The 19,737-nt window shown below is 48.8% G+C and overlaps 1 protein-coding gene across 1 annotated transcript in view; it reads left to right on the top strand.

Annotated features, from left to right (window-relative positions):
• EHMT1 (euchromatic histone-lysine N-methyltransferase 1) overlaps window positions 1–19,054 on the top strand; it is a 74,736-nt gene extending 55,682 nt beyond the window's left edge. Inside the window, exons 18-28 of the mRNA XM_009326355.1 lie at window positions 818–919; window positions 1,676–1,780; window positions 4,454–4,608; window positions 5,433–5,600; window positions 5,987–6,131; window positions 7,107–7,184; window positions 8,363–8,478; window positions 10,771–10,857; window positions 15,324–15,402; window positions 18,304–18,479; window positions 18,808–19,054. Of these exons, the coding sequence (XP_009324630.1) occupies window positions 818–919; window positions 1,676–1,780; window positions 4,454–4,608; window positions 5,433–5,600; window positions 5,987–6,131; window positions 7,107–7,184; window positions 8,363–8,478; window positions 10,771–10,857; window positions 15,324–15,402; window positions 18,304–18,479; window positions 18,808–18,991 (1,395 nt within the window). The 3' untranslated portion in view covers window positions 18,992–19,054. The remainder of the gene's footprint in view (window positions 1–817; window positions 920–1,675; window positions 1,781–4,453; window positions 4,609–5,432; window positions 5,601–5,986; window positions 6,132–7,106; window positions 7,185–8,362; window positions 8,479–10,770; window positions 10,858–15,323; window positions 15,403–18,303; window positions 18,480–18,807) is intronic.
• The last annotated feature ends 683 nt before the right edge of the window (window positions 19,055–19,737 follow it).

Here is a 19,737-nt window from a genome sequence, read left to right as displayed (position 1 = left end):
TTTCATTTCCTCTTCCTTATTTCCTGGTCTCTGGGCCTTGCTATGCGCTAAGCTCTTGGGATATAAACGCCTGATAAAAATCAGGCTCCAGCCACTGAGATCGTTGGTGTTAGTGTGGGAGTGTCTCCGTCATGACTCACAGACTGTCCATCTCCACCAGACCCTGTATTCTCAGCTCCCAAAGGCATTTTTCCTTTCAACCTTCACAGTAATTTTTTATCTCCTATCTCGGCAGGCAGCTGCAGGCACGCTGGAGACTTGGTCTCTCGGGAGGCTCCTAGCCCCTGTGCAGGACACCCCTTTGCTCTGCTGCCTGGTGCTGGGATAAGGCCTTGTGCTAATAAAACACAGCAAAAAGACTGTATAAACGGAGCATTTCAGGTTGAGACAAGGCTACTTTTCTGATGTAAAGTGAAAGCTCTGCCTCTGTAAGGGGTTTCTGCCTCTCCTTGGCTCTCCAGCACATGGAGAAGAGTTGGAGAGGGTCTCTTGGGGAAGGGGAGCATCAGTCTGCCAGGGTTTGGGGCTGGTACCTTCCCTAGGCTTCGCAAAGGCGTCTCTTCCCGTAGCCTTTGCATTTGCAGCCTCCTACGCTGCACGGGTTGCACCTCTGAGCTTTGTGTGAAGCCCCCTCTGCTCCGTGCCGGCATCGGTTGCTGCTGCTCTCTTCCCTCCTGGCAGTGGGCCGATGGCTTTTGGAGTCCTCTGCTCTGTCCATGAACTCCTCTGCTGTTCCTAAGCATCAGTGTTGTCATGCAGACATAGGAAATGCTGGGAAGGCATGTCCCCTGAGCGCTTGTTCTGTGGTTGTGTCCAGGACGCGGAGGGCTCCACGTGTCTGCACTTGGCTGCCAAGAAGGGGCACTACGACGTTGTTCAGTACCTCCTCTCCAACGGGAAGATGGATGTCAACTGCCAGGTGAGGCCTTTCTGCGAGGGGCAGCAGCTGCTTTTCTCAGGTCAGGGACCCGAGTCTCAGCAGCGTGCTGTCTGCGCAGTGGTTACTCAAATACAGTCCTGCTGCTGGGGGGCACCTGAAAAACATTGTAGGACGACAGTGCCGTGGGCATCCCAGTCTGCCAGAGAAGGCGATCCCCTCCACTGACCTCATGGAAACTTTCCTTCCGTGTGCCTTGATTTGCAGTTTCTTCTTGACCCTGAATTTGCTGGCGGAGCCTGTTGCTCAAGGGTGGGATCATGGACATGCTGTGGGATGGGTCGAGCCTGGCACTCGCCATCGCAGAGCTTATCTGTTGCCGTTGGGCGAGGCAGCACTGCATCAGGGTTCCTTGATCTGGGGGAAGGCCAGGATCCCCCAGGCTGCTCAGGGATCTTTGTAAGAGCTTTTACACAAGCTGGATGTTCGTTGTGCTGTTTGGACAGTCAGCTGTATTTGAACGCCCTGGAGATCCATTGCCAGTGTGCTGAGCTGCAAATAAACTCCAGGCTGCTGAGGCATGTTGGTTCGAATCACGCTGGGCTCTGCAGGACCCTGAGGGACCTCTCCCTGCAGCAGCATAGACTGAAGGAGAGTGATGAGACAGACGTGGGGAGGGAAGGGGTCTGTGGCTCCCAGGCAAGGTGCACCCTGCTGTGGCTGCCAACGGGCTTGTGAAGCCAGCAGGAGACCGTCTTGCCCATTCTGCGTGTCTCACCCTTTCCTTTCCCTCCCCAGGATGATGGAGGCTGGACGCCGATGATCTGGGCCACTGAGTACAAGCATATTGAGCTGGTGAAGCTGCTGCTTGCAAAGGGGTCAGACATCAACATCCGTGACAATGTGAGGTTCTTCCTGGAATCTGTTTCAGAAATTAGCCACAATCTGTGTTTAAAAACCAAACAAGGTGAAGGAGGCAGATTTTGGGCTCAGTGCAGGGAGGCGTGGTGGTCCCTTGACACAGGTGGTTTGGGGCAGTGTCTGGTGGGAGAATTTTCCTCCGTATTCTGGGAAGAAGTTTACAAGCTGGCAAGAAGTCCTTTTCCTCCAGCACTTCTGACATAGCCCATAAGGATGCTGTATGTCACGCTGCACGCCGTAGTCAGCTCTGTGCCTCGCTGCTTCTAATCTACGTGGGTCTGCCATGCTGCCACTTGGACGCTGCACCAGGCAGATCCCCCTTGAGTCCAGACTTACTAACTCCACGTTGGTCACAGGCCAGTGTGCGTTGGGCATGGGTTAGGGGCATCCTGCGTGCCTTTTGGGGGCCACAAGCTTGTACTCATGTTTTCCAGATGGATTGCGCAGACGCTCTGCCAGCAAGTATCGCAAGCCTGGCTTTTCCTAGGCATAACGGGCACGAAGCCACCAATGTGGACAGATTGTGCCCAGGCTGGTGGCTCAGCGTGCTGGAGCTGGCTCTTGGTCTGCTCTTCACCTCCGTAAATCCTACTCGAGTGGGACGTACTCTGTACTTGAGGGAGTCTGACTCCAGGTGGAGTCCCTGGGAGCTCTGTGGGCCCGGCAGCGCTGCGTGTCGGGCTGTGATTTTCAAGTAAACGGAGAAGATACAAGGGAAATGACTGGGAAAAAAAGGAGAGAGCTTCCAGGCTTCTGTTCAGGAGACTCATTATATCAACACTGCTCCTCTTTTTTTCTTAATAGTGTTTTTCTCATTTTTTTCCTTTCTGTCTCTAAGGATATTGAAATCCCAGAAGTACCTGCAAGGCAAGCTTCGGTGTGAACCAGGGTGTGTTGAGCTATTCCAGGCTTTGTCCTGTAGATGTGAGATAGTTTGATAAATGAGGGGTAACTGGCTTCATTGCTTTCTGCAGAGAGTTGTTACAGCAAAGTACCTACCCTGCCATCAGTTTACTGTCCAGCGTACCTCATGGCAATGTATTTTCTTGTCCCAGGCTCCTAGTGCTCTTCTGACTCCAAGGGATATAAGCAGCTGGTTTGTATTTGTCTCCCTAAATGCCTCATTTTGTGTCTTAGGTGCTAGCAGGGGTAGGTCTTGGCATGTTTGTCTCGTGGGGCTCAGAAAGGCTCCAGCTGTTCCCAGGGAGTTGCTGTCCCCAGTCTGAAAGCCCTTCTTGGTCGGAGCCTCTATTTCCTTGGTAGCTTAGATAGTTCCCAGGCAAGTCTGGATCTGATACTGTTCCTAAAAGCAAAAGTCAAGGCGAGAGAGGGGGCTTTTTGGTTGTTGCATTGCTTCAGAGCCCTAGCGCTGACTCTGAACAAAACTAACCTGTTTGATCTGTCACGGATGCTTTTTGGCTACCAGTTACAAGATCACACATTAAATGATGAAAATCAAATCAGCTCAGTCAACAATTTACTTGAAAGAAAAATATCCTCTTAGCAGATGTATGTATGGCATATCCGTTACTGTACCTACATTTGGTGTCTCCTGATTGCAGTCATTAAGAAGCAATGTCACTTGTGCTGGGAAACATCGTACTCTGGGAGAAATGCTTTTGATTGTAATTATGCTGCTGTTAGGCAGTAGCCGATGCAAGGCAAAGCAGTGAGTCTAGGTGTCTGTAACCTGTCTGCGCAGCAGCATGTGCTGTGCAATCGACAGGACAAATTTTTTCTGTAGGTTGGTACGTGATGCTGATTAGGGTTTTTTTTCTAGACGTTACCATAATGGGAGGCAGAAGCCATATGGAAAGAAGTCTCCCCACTCCCTGGTGTTTGTCAATAGCCTCCCCATTTAAGGAATGATCTAAGTTAAGTTGCGATGACTAAAAGATGTGCTTTATTTTTGCTTTCAAAAAAAAAAAAAGAGAAAAGTTAGGTGATCATTACTATCATTGCGCTGTTGTAATCGACGTCTTTAGAGCTTGTCATGGGGAAGGGTTCGAAGTGTGCTGCAAATTGCACTGTAACAGAAAACAGAGTATCATCGCTTAAAATATCTCCATCAAAAAGATGAGTGTTCAGCTATTTCTAGTGCTGCTAGTGAGAGATGAGTACATACAGTATTTAAGAGATGCCTGAAGTCGGATTGATTGCTTTCCCTGTGACTAGTGGTTTGCTTTCTAGCACCTTCATATACCCTATAGCTTGTGCTATGCTCTTTTTCTCTTTAATTTTGTAGCACTGGGAGACACGCTAGCTTTCCTGTCTGTCTGGGCTGGGGAAGCTCATCTTCTAGCCTTTTCTAGCATGTTTGTTCATGTCTGTCACCTCTCTCGTGGATTGATCCAGACTGTTTTGTGGCTTAGAGACAGACGATTTGCCTGCGTGTATAAGGAAGGCGATGGACCACTTTGTGTGCAGCCTCCCCGTCTTCGGTGCACGGAGGCGGCTGGAGTGAGAACTCCCTGCTTGTCTGCGTGGAGAATTCCCTGCCCGCCCTGGTAGTCCCAGCCAGAAGGAGCAATGTAGGGAAGGAGACTGCAGGCCACATGTTGAATGCTGCAGGTGTAGAGCTAAGGATGGTGAAGTCCCAAAGCGATAGGGTTTTAATGCACTAAACAGCCTCTACTCTGTTTTCTTTCCCTCCAGGAGGAAAATATTTGTTTGCACTGGGCTGCTTTTTCTGGCTGTGTTGACATAGCAGAGATACTGCTGGCTGCTAAGTGTGATTTACATGCAGTGAATATTCATGGGGACTCGCCCCTGCATATTGCAGCCAGAGAGAACCGCTACGAGTGTGTCGTGTAAGTACAGCTCCAGCCCTGCTGCTTCTTTCCCTTCCCCTGGTCACTCCCTTCTCTCTGAGTGCTGGCTGGCAAGCTCAGGAGATCCTTTGAAATGCCTTTGGCATTTAAGCACAAAAAAAAGTTGGGATGGAGGGCTTGTTTCTCTATTGCCCCGCTCCTAGGGGCAGTGGGTCCGAAACACTAGCTGCCGCCAGAGCTGGTGTAAAAAAGATCAGAAAACATGGGGTGGTCCTGGAGTCTTGGGCAGAGGGCTTGAGGGGCTGTGCTCAGCCTGAGCTTCCCAGCAGAAAGGCGTCAGGCATCCTTGATTAAAGCGCTTTTTTTTTTTTTTTTGTTTGCAATAGCGTGGCATAATATGATAACAGGGCTTTTCCTTTGCTTCATCGCTGCTATGAATAAAGTCATCATGTGTACTCACCAAAAGCTGGTGAATATAAACATGGGCCAAGTCCAATCCAGTTTCCCGTGGGACTCTTCCATTTCCAGCCTACTCTTCCCACCCCATATCTTTCCCTGCCAGAGAGAGTTTCAAGCCTGTCTGAAGTTAGGCTGGTACCAGCAAGGTATTTGTCATGCCTGAAGCAAGGCGAGGTTTGCCCAGAGCTCTCGTGGGTGCCTAGAGCTCCAGTCTGTGGCTTCTGCCAGCACCTTCACGTAGAAAGATTCACTGAACCATGCTTAATAAAGAAAACTCAGGTGATTATTCACTACTACAGATTCTTCCTTATCCCTTAAGGGCTGGCTGGAGGATGTGATTCAGCTCATTTTCCCCCCGCGCGGTTTCTCTTGGGGGATGCTTATCCTTTCTTGCTGTTTTGCAGTCTCTTTCTTTCCCGTGGCTCGGATGTCACTCTAAAGAACAAGGAGGGTGAGACTCCACTCCAGTGCTCCAGCCTTAACTCTCAGGTCTGGGTGGCCCTACAGATGAACAAGACTCTCAAAGAATCATCTACTGACAAGCCTGCCCAGATAGAGAAGGTCGTGAGCAGGTGAGAATCCGGCTGGCTTTGCTTGTGGGTCATGAAATAGAGCCCTTGCACGGGGGAGGCTGGGGGCCTGGTTTAAGAAAGGACTCTAAGTGCATGCTTAGCTTTTTAAACTGGTGTGAAGGTCAATTTGAGCTTAGCAAGAATTAAGCACATGCTGATTCAGACTGTGGTTTGTAAACTCATCCTCCAAATGGAAATATTCACAAGCACAAAGAACAATCTGTAAGGCAGGGTGGAAAAAATGAACTCTGTTCTAGCCTGAATTGCTTTCAGGCTTTGAATGCTCGGTGATCAAAGACAGTAGTTCTGCCCCAGGATGGCATTTGAATGGCCCCTTGGTCAAGGGAGCTTTTCTTCTGTGACAATTCTCTTTCTCCCACTGACAGAGACATTGCCCGGGGTTATGAGCGTATCCCAATTCCCTGCGTCAATTCAGTGGACAGTGAGCCTTGTCCTAGCAACTACAAATATGTTTCGCAGAACTGCGTCACCTCCCCAATGGACATTGATAGAAACATCACTCATTTACAGGTGAGGGATCATGTGCACCCACGTGTTTTTTCCTGTCCTGGTATGTGCATTCAGGGATGTTGCAGTGCACTGCACCTCAGAACAGGTTTTGCATTCAAAATGGGAATGTCTAGTCCTAGTATTGCCAGCTAAGGCTGTAGTCCTAAACTCCAGCTCTTGCTCTAGGAGATGGGATTCTGCTTTTCTTCCTTTCCGAGACTTAGGCTAACCTCTGTGTTCAGCTGTGTGCTTATAGCATCAGCCATCTGGTGCTGGCTGATGTGGCTCCCATTTATCCTTTTCCTCTGTTCTGTATCTGGAGAGTTAGTGAGTTGTTGAGAGACCTTCCTCATGCTGGCTTCCTACTGACCGCAGCATCCAGGCCAAGGTCTTCATTGTGATACTGGAAGTCCTTGAAGGGCTGGGTTGTGAAAGCAGAGGTGGGGAAGCATAGGGTGAGGGTGACCCCTCTCTAGGCACAGCTCTCAGATGGCTGAAGTGAACTTCCCATGCCCAAGCCCTGTTGTGCAGAAGCTGGTGGTGGGACCGTGTTGGCTTGGGGAGTGCTGGAGAAGCAGCCAGCTGGAGCACCCATGTGGGAAGAGGCAAGCAGCAGGGGAGGACTGAGACATCATGTTGCATCATCTCCTAGCTCTGGTCCCTCCTTGGAGCTTTCCTTGTCCTTGAGCGTGGAGTACAGCTCATAGGGCACGGAGGAAGGTTAGTAACACAGGGGAACATCCTCTCATGAGAAACGAAGGTGGCTCAGTATGGTATCCTTTCCTGCAAGTTGGAATCTTTTGACGTTCATTGCACACACAAATAAGGAATGGGGTAAAAATGCCACTGAACCCATGAGGCTGGTTATCTTTCTGGCTAACGAGCTGCAGCAGGAGAAGGCGAAGACTTGTGGTTTACTTTCTGACCCAGTCACGGAAGTTGCTCTTTCAGTTGTGTGTGAGCGGCGTGGAGATGACCCCTTTTCTTCTCTTCCAGTATTGCGTATGTATAGACGACTGCTCCTCCAGTAACTGCATGTGTGGCCAACTCAGTATGCGCTGCTGGTATGATAAGGTGAGGACACGGAACCTCCTCTTGGGTTAGACCAGTGTTTGTGAGCTGAACTTTGCACAGTTCAGGGTTTATAATAGTACCTTAAAAACAGTTCCTTGCACAACTCCTCTACTTTTTGTTTTAAAATGCCTAAAGTTGTAGTCTCAGCTTTGAGACGTATGTGCTAATAACAAAATGCGTACTCAGGGAAGCTTTTCTAGTGTTACTTACTTGTGTTACTGTCATGCCAACTGAGCCATTAATTATACCCATGGGATACAGAGCATTTAATAATCCATGCATGAAATCAGCTTCCATTTCAGAGCAACATAGAAATGCCGTAATATGTAAACAAGGGGAGGGTAGTAGAGAGATTTTTTTGCCTGCTTTTATTTATTATGATCCTTCTGGATGAAGGCAAAGTAAAGGTGTTTTAACCGCAACATTGCCGGAAGCTTGGTTTGTTTTGGTTAAGTATGCTTCAATCCTCCAGGGAGGTTTTGAGGTTAATATTTGGACAGGTTCTGCTAAGACCAGAAGTTCTGTGAATCTCTGCAAGTTTTTCCCAGGGGGAATATTGGCATCTTTCATTGCTTTGTAGTCATTTTATTTACATGTTAATAGGTGATTACATCTTTCAAACTTTAAAAGCCGAATTTGTTAAATATGATGAACTGCATCTATCGCTTCCTTAATCCTATATGGTTGGTAAATAATTGAATTGTAGCTTTTTTGGGGAGTGTTATTTGGGAAGATAATGTGGTTCACAGAACTTGGGTATATTGGCCTTTTAATCTGGAAGTTTAGGCTTTATTCCAGAGACAGACTAAGCATCCGCTTCTCCCCTCCAGCACTGCAAAATTATTATAATGATGATGCACACCGGTTTTTTGCACAGCACTGTAAGATTTTTTTTTTTTGGTGGTGCATAGGGTGATGCCAGGCACCAAAAATCTAGACGGTGTCTTGCTGTTTATCAGCTGTTGGTGATAGTGGCGAGTGTGCCGCTGTCGGGGTAGAGGAAAACCACTGCAGAAGTAGAGGTCTGACGCTGGTTTTGGGGAGGTCGGGGCATGCCTCCACCTTGGGGTTCTCTGGCCTGTTTTATACTCAGGAATTTCTGCTCTTGGCCTGCCTCTGGTTTGGAGGGGTCACAGGAATAGACAACTAACCCAGTCTTGAATGCCTCTCCTCTTCAGGACGGCCGACTCCTGCCTGAATTCAACATGGCTGAGCCGCCGCTGATCTTTGAGTGTAATCATGCGTGCTCGTGCTGGCGAACCTGTAGGAACCGGGTGGTGCAGAATGGGCTCAGGTGAGAAGGAGGATCCAAACGCAGCTTACCTTGGCAAGACCAACAGCAAACTCGTGAGCTTTTTGGCTCTCTAGTCTCAGCTCGCTCATAAACCCACAAACCCCAGGACTTCCCAAGATGATACAGAAGTTGGGGCAGATGCCACCACGCAGTGGTGGGATGCGAGTGGGTTCCTGCACGCTGCCGGTGGGAATGAAGCGGCAGCGGGTTGATGAGCTCAATTAATATTTGCACCCTGCCCCTGCCGCCTTCACGTGGGAACTGCGGCATTCTTTCATCAGCCTGACCATAAAACATAGAAATGGCTTGTGGGTTTGCATAAACAGCCTAGATGCAACTTCTCATGTGGAGATCTGTGAAGAAAACAACAGCAACAGCTTTGATTGAGAAGATCTTGTAAGTTAGCAGTCTATATTAGAAATATAGGCCGGCATGCCCAGACTTGGCTGCTTAAAATTTCCAAATTACTGGCATGACTCCCTCTGAATTGGATACCTGAATACCTGCTGGCCTCACTGCTGCAGATTAGGCTGTTACGATTTTGGTGCCAGACTAAAAATGTGAATGTTTTGTTTTGGACCTCTGCTATGGAGAAGTTTGCCACTGCACTAAATGTATCAGGACAAACTTCAAAGGAATCCCACTGGAAAACAGACTTTTGCAAAGTTTTTGTAGTACTGACAACACTTTTTTTGCAAGCTTTGTAGTTTCAATGACATTTTGCAACGTTAAAAATAAGTAAGGAAAAGGCTCGATGCGTTTCAACAGAACTTTTACCCCTCTCTGGTTTTCCCTGCCAAGCTCCAGAGCTCAGGGTGGGTGTTTATTTAGGAGCTGTACAGCTAGAGCTGTTGCTTTTGCATTTTTGCCTTGCTAAAGTGTTTTTCTGAAGACGGGAAGGGTTGGAAACCAAACCATGAGCCTGGGAGAGCGGCTTTGTCAGGAAGCTGGCGCTAAGGTCAGGTGCTTGGCAGAGCTGCGTTTGAGGTCCCTGGGGAGTCAGCGGAGGAAACCTCCTGCGTTTGGGCTGCAACATGACACATGGGTGCTCCTGCTCCATTTTCAGTGCTTCCTTTATCAGATTTGCTCCAAATTAACTCCGCTCAGCAGTGCACACGTTTCCATCTGGCAGGCTGACCCAGCTCAGCTGGGAAGCTGAGATTGGAACCACGGTCCCACTGCTGCTGGTGTTGGTCCCGACAGCAGAGCCTGAACCCGAGCTTGGCTCTCTGCTCTGCTGTGATGGACAAGGCAAAACATGGGGGAGCTTCCCCAAGCCTGAAATACAGTCTTATAACCTGTTTAACATGAAGTCGTGTTTTGCCCTGGTGAAGGCTCCAGGAGCTGTGAGCGAATTTGAGAAAATGCACAGCCCCTGGTTTGAGCTGACGGTGCAAGGAGGGAATGGGGGGGGAGAAGAGAGAAGTACTGGGAAAAGCAACAGGGTGAAGTTAAGATGAGCATCGGATTTCTCTTTATTCCGATAACAGCGTTGCTGAGAGTGGGTTTTGGTTCCCCTGGGGACAGAGCGAGCCTTCCCTAGCCCTGGAGACTGTTCATCCTGCACTTAACTCAAGTTCTGGCTGAGCAGGAGGCAGAATGACTTACAGGATTGTTTCTCTGCCTATAAACTCCATCAGTAAAATTCCACAGAGCAGCTATTACACCAAGAAGTTTCAAGTTGCAGCGTTTCTTCCTTGTCTTTCAGCCAGGGAGCTGGATATGATGGAGTTGCTAAATGCACCGGCCTCAGCAGAGGGCAAAGGGATCAAAGCACTTAGCTCAAGGTGTTCTTAATTCACCGTAAGCTCCCTGCCTTCCCCCTGCAGCACGCCTCCCTGCAGAGCTACGCTGCCTTAAGTCCCCTTCCACCTTCCCTGCCTTCCCCCGAGTGCCGGGTGTGTGCATGGAAGGGAAAACAAATGCCGGTGGTGGGATTCTAGTGTCCTACGTGTAAATCATCAACAGCGTAACCACACAGAGCATCCAGTCCCGTACCCTCTTCCCCAGTCCTTAACATGTCCAGTCCCTAGGTGTGCACCTCACCAGGTCCTGCTGGGCGCCCGTCCCTTGTCCCCAGGCTGTTCCCATCCGAGCATCTGCCCGCACGCTCAGAGCAGCAGTGGGAGTGGAGCGTACCCAGCTGAGAACTGGGGGGGGGTGAATATTGAAGTCATCTTTGAGTTTGTGCTGATGGAAGGTTGCTGGTTTTTTTTGCTCGTTTCTCTATGAAAATTCGTTGTCTTTCTGTGGAGTGCTGCCGTTAAGGTGGTTTCGTTTCCTCTTTTCCAGGACTCGATTGCAGCTTTATCGGACACAAAAGATGGGCTGGGGTGTGCGAACAATGCAAGATATTCCGCTGGGAACCTTTGTGTGCGAGTAAGTTACTCAGCTTTTATTAGCTCCCACAAACACATCGCTTCCAGAGGGCCAGGATGGCTTGCTTCTCTTCAAGGAGAGGTTTTCACGCAAATCAAATTGGCATCGAGCCGAGCTGCTTGCCCTCAGTCAGAGGTTTCCTGACTCCATTTCCTGCTCTGTTTGTCCTTTTCCTCACAGCGTGGAGCTTTCTCCACCCCACTCCGTCTTGCTGGGATCTGTGCTCAGCTCTCTTACCCCTCTGAAACACAAGCGATGGGGGAAAAATGCACTTGGGTTATGCTGTAAATGTGCTCAACTCACATGTTCACCGTGGATATGGGACACTTAAGGCCAAGGCAATTTGGCAAAACTTTTTTATACCGAACCTTTTTCTGTTTCAATACTGACCTCTCAAGAGGTTTTCCAGTGTCACAGCTCTGGCTTTAGTCTGATTCAGCAAAACAGTAAAGCACTTGGCGTTAAGCACATGTTTCGGCCCTGATTCAATAAAGTACTTAAGAACAAAAATGTTCAGATTTATGTCAAGTGAAAAAACTGCCATCGAACCCCGTGGATTTTAGGCTTTAAAGTGGTATATGTACTTTATTTTGGAAAATGTTTTCTTCGTTGCAATACTACAGTGAGTTAAGACCTCCTAAATAAGGCTGGACTCACGCCCTTCATGGAAATAGGTGCTAGGGTTTTTTTAGAACTAGTTATTGATGTTTTATAGAATTGGGGCGGGGGATTGAGGAAGATTATTGCAGAATTTAAAAAAAAAAAAAATAAGGAAAAGAAAAATCTGCAGTGAATTGGCCAAGTATTTCTTCCATGTTAGGAGCTGCCAGATGATAAAATGTTTTTTCAGAGGTAATGCTTAAAACTCTGCTGTTTGTGGGGAGCGTCTCAAGTCTGTCTTCAGGTGGGGCTTCCTGTTAAGTACCAAAGGTCCCCGTGTCCTGGTTCAGCGCCCAGAGATGAGCCAGAGCCTGTGCGTGAACTGCTCCCAAAGAAAAAAACGCACTGACTTTTGGCAAATCCTAATGGAATGCTAACACGCAAGAGGAATAAGCAGTGGTGAGCAGGCAGCCCAAGGAAACGGGGCAGCCCTGCGCAGCAGTGTCATTAACAGAGAGGGGCGCGTTGTAGAGCACATCAGAGCTGATGGGGTGCAGATACCACAACTGTGCTTAACTCTTCCCTCCACCCTTGCCAGGAGCTGCTGACACTGTTTCAGTGGTAGGCGTTATCTTCTTCATTATCTAAATGAGCTGCATACTAAAAAGCTGAGCTAATTTATGTCTTGCCCATCCACATTCCTCCTTGTCTCCATCACTCTCACACACACGTTATTTACTCAACTCACCAACTCCAGTCCTTCTCTCCTCCTCAAGCCAGCTGCACTGATGTCCTTCCTGTGATTCTTTATGGGCAACCTATAGACTTGGTTTCTACTTTTCCTCACCTCTGGCAAAGCAGCCCCGGTGCCGGCAGTGCTCGGGGGCTGCTTGCACACAGCAGCTCCCGGGATCGGCTCTTGTGGAAGAGTATTTTGCATTAAATGTCTGGATTAGAGCCCTGAGTGGGTAGTCGCTTTGTACAGCGGCTATTACTCTGCTTTGGAAGGATGATAATTGTATTGGTGTAAGGATGACTTTTATTCCATAATTTTTCACGTATGCCCGCATGGGGGCCAAATCTGGAATAGTTCTCACAGTGTTTCTATTTTGCAAGACTCTGCTGGTACTGACTGTTTCTGTGTGTAAATGCCTTTCTTACACACATACTGCTTTTCAGCCCGCTCCGTACTTCAGATATCTTTCAACTTTTCTCTGTAATCACTCCAAAAATGGTTTCCCTTTCCGTTTCTGCTTGCAGACTGTCCCTCTGGCAGCCCGCAGTAGCTTCTGCAGGGAGCATTTAGCAGAGCTCAGAGCAGTTTGGCAGCTGGGAGTGTGGCTCTGCCAGCACGGTGGCCAGCCAGCCCTCCACCATTGTTTCCAGGGCTCCCCGGACCCCAGCTGCTCCAGACCCTTCAGCTGCTCCAGACCCTTCTACTCTTGGCCTCCGGTACCTTCAGCGCCGTCCTGGAAGCAGCAGCTTAGCGAGGGGAGAGGCAGCAGTGTCATCCTCCCTGCCTTGCTGGGCTCTCACGGAGTTTTTAGGCTCTTCCACTCGCAGATGCTCAGGAGCGTGCTCGTGTGCAGGTTTCTTCCTGGCCTCCAAATTTGTCACTGCTTAGAAGTTGCCGTTGCTCCTCCTGTGCTGACGTTGCTGTGGGTTGTCTTGAGTCTGCTCTGTTCATGCTTGGTTGTCAGTTGGTGTAACTGCTCATTCTGGAAATGGCACAGCTGGTTAAGGGCTTTTATTGGAGAGGCTTTGAATTAGTGGCATGCAGAAACGAGAGGTTTGTGAGGATCTGGTCTGTTCTTTTGGTGGTTTCCAAATATTTCATTTCTGTACAAAACAGTGATGCTCTAACAGATACCATCTGCATCGAGCCAGGTATTTTAGCCACACCTTCAGCCAGAGAAGCCCCAGGCATCCCATCTCCCACACCCCGTGGAAAATGCTGGAGCCTGTGCTAAGGACTTCTTCTTGTCCTGATTTTTGCATGGAGTGCATTCTGATCTTGTGGTGATGAGTGGCAGTGAAAAGCTCTGAGATGTAGTTACTTGCCATCAGCGTTCTGAACATCTTGCTGAGAAGAAAGATGCTGGCTTGACTTTGGGAGCTTTTAAATGAAGGGGCTGATGCTCCCTGCTATTTTTTGGGTAGGAAAATGTACCTCTTGCACATCCTTCCATAACTTGGGACCTGGGAAATTAGGGAACCATTTGTATTGGTAAGCAGCTCTGGAAAGGAAATGAGTTACAGGAATAGTCTTTAAAGGAATGTCGAAACAACAATTTTTAATTAGATTGTGGGTTTTTTTGTTTCACTGAGTTATAAACCTGAAGTGGCTGTCCCTGAGCAGAGTGCCTCTCCGTGCAGCATTATTCAGCTGTTTCTCAGCTGCTGCTGGCTACTGTGCCGTGTTACAGCAATTTCTCTCCCTCTCTGGCCATCATCTTCCTATTGCTTTAGGTCACCAACGAGCGTGTGATTTCCAGTAATGCTGCAGCCTTACGGGAGCGCTTAATAAATAACAAGATGCGGTGGGGCAAACAGGAGGATCACCCGTGGCGGCAGCCTCCTGCTCTGGCAGAGCGACTTGGCCAGATCGCTCCGATTTGAGAACTGCAGCCAAATGATCCCTTGTCACAGCGTGCGTGGGTCCTCTCCAGGTTAATGTTTCGTGGCTCTCCTCTTCCCCAGCCCTGGAGTTAAATGATTCCTTGAGCCACAGGGGGAAATGGATACGGTTGGTTAACACTTTGAAAATGCCTTGAGAGCTGCAGAGGAATGCTGTGATAATGGCTGCTGCTGATGGAAGTCTCTGTTGATGCTGCGAAGAATATTTATTTGTATTGTGAATCCTTTGCTCATAATTAATTAGCATTGTGTTAAAGGCTGGGAATGCTTACATACCAGAATCTACTGCGCTGTTGCTTCTTTCTCGTATCCTCCCCCTTGCTCAGTACCTCTCCTGTTGTGTCTCTTTCTTTGACTGCAAGCAGGTCAGGGCAGGAAATGTTGAACCTGGACAGTCTAAAACCATTTAAGATGAAGATGGGGAGACAAATGTGGGAACACCAGTGCAGCGGGGATTCCTGCAACAAGGGGGTTTGCATCAAAACCAGCATCTGTCTGGGGTGTGAAAGGTGGTGCGTGTATTTAGTCCTTCTCAGCAGGCCAGGCCAAGCAGCACGTGCTTCACGGTGCTTGGAGGACCTGGTTGTAATCTGCTTTGCACCAGGTTTTACAACAAGGTGGTTGTTACTTGGATCACAGCTCTGATTTACTCTGGTTTGAGAGGGATTGAGAAAGAAACTTAGATCCTTCCAGGGATCCTGCCAGGTTAGGTTAGACCTAAGACTTTTAAAACAAAACTTTTTAAGGTATGTAGCATATGTAATTGGTCAAAATACCCTGGAAAATACAGGAAGGACAGACACAAACATTTTTCTTTGGGATGTAAACAGCACAAGCATTGCAGTGGTGTATAGGAGAGCCAAGACATGAGTCTGACCGTGAACATAAGGAGAATGGGATTAATGTGTTGATCTTGGCCAACAAAGAGATTTGCAAAAGGAAACATAGTCCTCGGGAAAAAGTAAATTTTGTTGGAAGTAAGACTTCATTTTTAATACTAAAAATGTTGCCCTGAAAAGGTGGAGTTTGGAGCCAGACTTTAGCTGCTGTAAGTTGGCAAAGCTGAGTTTGCCCGGGTGGCTCTGAGATGACCTGCACTGCTAAGGCTGTGGGTTGCCATCTGTGGCTGGGCTGTATCCCTTTCTTTCCCTCTTCCCAGAAAGAGGTGTTTAAACTCAAGCTTGTGATTGCATGAGCATCTTATTTCTGCCTTTCCTGTTTGTCTGCAGGTACGTTGGTGAGCTGATATCTGATTCCGAGGCAGATGTCCGTGAAGAGGACTCCTACCTCTTCGACCTTGACAACAAGGTACTGTATCTGAAGGTGTCTAACGAGACAAACCCAAGGTCTTGCCTCTCCAAAAGAGCAAAGAGAATATTTGTCTCCGTCTTGATGTACAGCACGACCTGAAAGCCTGGAAAGAGGAGGACCGCATCCTGGCTGCATTTTAGTCAAAATATAGAGTGGTTGAGGTTAAGGCTTAGGGTTTGTTAAAATGGTAACCGAGCCCAGCAGCGCTGGGCCACCGCAGTACGTGCTGCCCACGCCAGGTTTGATGCAAGATGCTCTTCTGCCAAAACTGTTTGGGCATACTGAGTTCAGTTGTTCAATTTTTGATACTCAGGTGTATATATGCAGGCTTGCAGCTGTGTTGATTGGCAGCTCCGTAAGTTCCTCATAAAAAAATGAGCTGAAAGACTGAAAAAAACCCCATTCACTTATAAAGGCATCCGTCAGATACCCTGGCAGGGATTGAGGCTTGTTCTTCTGGTAGTTACCCCACGCTGCTCTGCGGAAGGCTGTCTCAGAGCAGAAACCTTGCTTTGAAAAGTGCGATCTAAAGCTTTTAAGCAAGGCCATCACTTCAGACTTTCCTTGGGAAAGGAGAAGAGGAGAAAGGTGAGCTGGGGACTGAGAGAAGTGAGGTGGCTTCCAAGGAAAGCTGCAAAACAGTGTCTGCCTTGTTTCTGTCATCAGCTAGTGACAAAGAAGCTTTGTTTTATTTTTTTGTCCCTTTTTTCTCTTTTTTTAAAGTGACACACATTCTACAACTGAAAAAAAGATCAAGTAATGAGTCTTGTAGTCAGTCTGAAAACAGGGAGGTCAAGCTGTAATTAAGAAGTTGAAAAGCAGCAGGGACTTCAACCTGGTTTGTGCATTTATGAGCAAGAGCCTGCCTGGGCCTTGCCTTGCCTTTAGGTTAGCCCCTGGCTGGCTGCCTTGAGGGAGAACCTCTGCGTTTGCTCTTATTAAGCCTTCAGTGAAGCAAGGAGGGAGACCTAAGTACATCATCTTTTTTCATGGTATCTTCAAAGTGGTGCATCTGTAGAAAACCAGGCACCAAGTCATTGAGTGATTGTTAAAAGAAGCCCTTTGGGGCGGGTGGAGGAGGGCAGGGCAGAGCCAGCCGGGTCCTGTGGCCTCCTGAGTGATGGGAAATTATTAAAGGTGTGAACCCCAACCCTGGGAGGGGACAGCCTTGGGGTCCTGGTGTGTCTTGAAGGAGTGGCTTGGATGGGCTTGTGCTGTAGTGAAAGAGAGTGGTGAGGACGTCACTTCTGATGTCCCTGTACCTTGAGTTGTCACTCAAGGCCACGTGCATGGTGAATCGTTCAGCGTGCCGGGTCCCGCAGCCACATCCCGTCCCGTGTCTGAAAGGGGATGAACATCGAACAGCCAAAACTTAACTGCCGTTGCTGGGTTTCCAGGGAGGGAGACATAGCACGAGAGATGCTCTCTGGGCTTCCACTGGTTAAAGGGATAGTTTGCTTGTCTCTCTACTGGAGAGCTGGAAAAAAACACGCTATTTCTGGGAAAGACGAGGTTGAGTTTTAGCTGCTGTGGTTGCTCTCTGTTTGTGTTAAGCCACTCCTTTCCCACGCGCAGGCCCATCCTCTGCAGTCCTTGCTCACATGTGTGGCCCTGCTGTGCTCCATCGAGGAGAGGCAGCGGTCGGGGCTGGACGTTGCTGCCTCCATGTGACCCCTGCCTGCCTGCAGGCAGGAGGGGCTTTCTTTGGGCTTCCTCTCTTCTAAGAAACCCTGGTGCCTTCCCACTCTTGAGGAGACTCATCTCGCCTCAGAGGAGGTTCATGGTTTCTCCTCTTCCTCTCTACTTGCCACCGTGTGACTCTTACGTTCCTGATACCCTCATAGCAAGGTGGGGAGCGGAGCGGTTTGCTTTGGGGCTTGTCCTCCTCAGCAGCTTCACAGTGAGGACACTGCTGAGGCTCCTTTCTCGAGAAACACATCTTGACTTGTATGGTGGAGAGCTCAGTTTTTTCCAGGTGGTCACTAGATGTGGTAGTGGGTGATGTCCTCACCAACCGTGGCATTTCCATGGATAAAAGTGAGAGGGCGATGGGAATTCCTTAAAATTGAAATTAGAGGCAGTGACACTGTGTGTGATACGGGACCATGTGGAGTGAGGCCCCCCCCAGTCTTTGGGACATCTTCCCTGGGCTCCTGCACCAGTCGGGCGGTGTGATCTGGCACAGCTCATCCATTAGCAATTGCAAGGTGCTTGCCCAAAAGGGAGTTTGAGCACGGCTAATGGATCCTTTTGCTTTTGGCCTCTTTGCAACTGAAATTAGCTTCTGTAATTAAAGTCTCTGCTTTGCACAGTCATTCTCTGCTGGAATAAAAAAGCCCGGGGGGGGGTTCTTTTATTTTCAAGGAAAACAAAATATTACTGCTCTCTGGAAAGGGAATTTCTGTGTTCTCACTTTCACTTTTATCTGCAAAAACCTGTGTTTTCTCAAGGCTCTGGCTTTGTGTTTCCTAGCTGTCATGTTCAATTAAAGGACAGAACAGATGCCTGTTCCCCTATCCAGTGGCTTTTACCCATAAGGTGTCTGTCTGCACCAGACATCAATCCCGCTACGCCAAACTGGTGCTTTGGCAGAGCAGGGCTGAGGAGAACTGATGTGCCAGCCAGCGTCAGGAGCATTGTAAAAGGTCTTTGGGCTTGTGGGGGCAGAGTGCCGCGCAGAAAACTGTATTTTCAGGGTACTGTTGAATATCAAAGTGTGTGTGTTTAGTCCTTTTAAACCTGCAGTGGGTGTCCTGCCCCGGTTGTTCTTCTTCTTGAAGCTCTCCAGAGTATTAGTGGAACGACCAATCGTTCGGTCATTTGTTTTATTTAAACAAGTAGCAGTAACAATACTAAACCCAACCTCATCTAATGGAAGATGCAATGTTTCTCCTCTAGGATGGAGAGGTGTACTGCATAGATGCCCGTTTCTATGGCAACATCAGCCGCTTTATAAACCACCTCTGCGAGCCAAACCTCATCCCGGTGCGAGTCTTCATGTCGCATCAGGACCTCCGCTTTCCCAGGATCGCCTTCTTCAGCACGAGGCATATAGAAGCTGGAGAAGAAATCGGGTAAGTGCTGTCCCCGGGGCTGCTTTTCCAACAGGGAGCCACCGCCTCGCTCGGGGAAGGACCGGGTGGAGAGGGACAAAAGTTCTGCTGCTCCCGAGCTGGTTCACTCCATCCCTTTGCTCTCCGGGCTGTGTCCCCAGGGTCCCCCGGGGATCCCGCAAACGCGCTCCATCCCCTGAAGCTTTGCAAAAAAACCCAATTGTGGCAGCCCTAAGGACTGCCGACCCCGGCGTCTTGTGCCGATGCACGGTCCCAAAATTTTGTTCCTGCATGCTTCTGCTTTGCAGCGACCCCCATCTCTGACCCCATCTCTGTCTCTCTCTTGCAGCTTTGACTACGGAGACAGGTTCTGGGACATCAAAGGCAAATACTTCAGCTGTCAGTGCGGTTCACCCAAGTGCAAACACTCGAGCTCAGCGCTGGCCCAGCGGCAGGCGAGCACCTCGTCCCAGGACGCGCAGGAAAACGGGCTCCCCGACACCAGCTCTGCCACAGCAGCCGGCCCCTTTTGAGGCTCCGCTCCCCAGAGACTGACTTGTTTTAACCCTATAGATTCGCATACTGTCTGAATTTCCTGAATTTCCATTTAAAAGAGAAAAAAAAAAGAGAAAAAAAAAAAAGAAAAAAAAAAAAAAAAAAAAAAAAAAAACAAAACCCGCTCAAGGAAAGCCAAGGGTTTGTGACACTTAGGGCTGTGCCACCGACTGTTACTTGAGGAATAAGTAAAAGCAAATCCCACCTCCGTGATGTTGTTCTCCCCTCCCCGGTCCTGGAAAGCTGCTGGTTTTCACAGTTGCGTGCGGAGGGGTGGCTGTTGCGTTTTTTTTCCATGCGAGCTGTCCTGGCCTCCGTCTCTTAATGTGCTAAGTGTTGTCAGAGCCAAGGGAGAGCCGCCCGTCCTCTGACTGTTGTTAATTGAATGGATCGCTCATGCCAAGTCATCTCCAGTTCACTTGTAATAAACTTTGAATACTTGATGGGACTTTCTTTCTAAAAGCCGGGGGGAGTGGGGAGGGAGAGGGAGGTGCTGGCGTTTGGGTTTGCTTGGCACAGCCTCGGGGCAGGTTCTGCTGGTTGGTTTTTGTTGGTTTGTTTGGTTTTTTGGTTGGTGTTTTTTTGTTTTTTTTTTTTTGTTTTGTTTTGTTTTTTCAAATCACGAATTTCTCCCACATCTCGCAGGACGTTGCGGTGGGGCCTTTCCCTAGGAGCTAGAGGGCATTTCTAACAAATACCCTCCTTGTTACCAAATCCACCGGCC

Source organism: Pygoscelis adeliae, unplaced genomic scaffold, assembly GCF_000699105.1.
Source record: "Pygoscelis adeliae isolate BGI_AS28 unplaced genomic scaffold, ASM69910v1 Scaffold436, whole genome shotgun sequence".
Lineage (NCBI taxonomy): Eukaryota > Metazoa > Chordata > Aves > Sphenisciformes > Spheniscidae > Pygoscelis > Pygoscelis adeliae.
The sequence above is the reverse complement of the archived record's forward strand: the minus strand, read 5'-3'. Positions and strand labels throughout refer to the sequence as shown.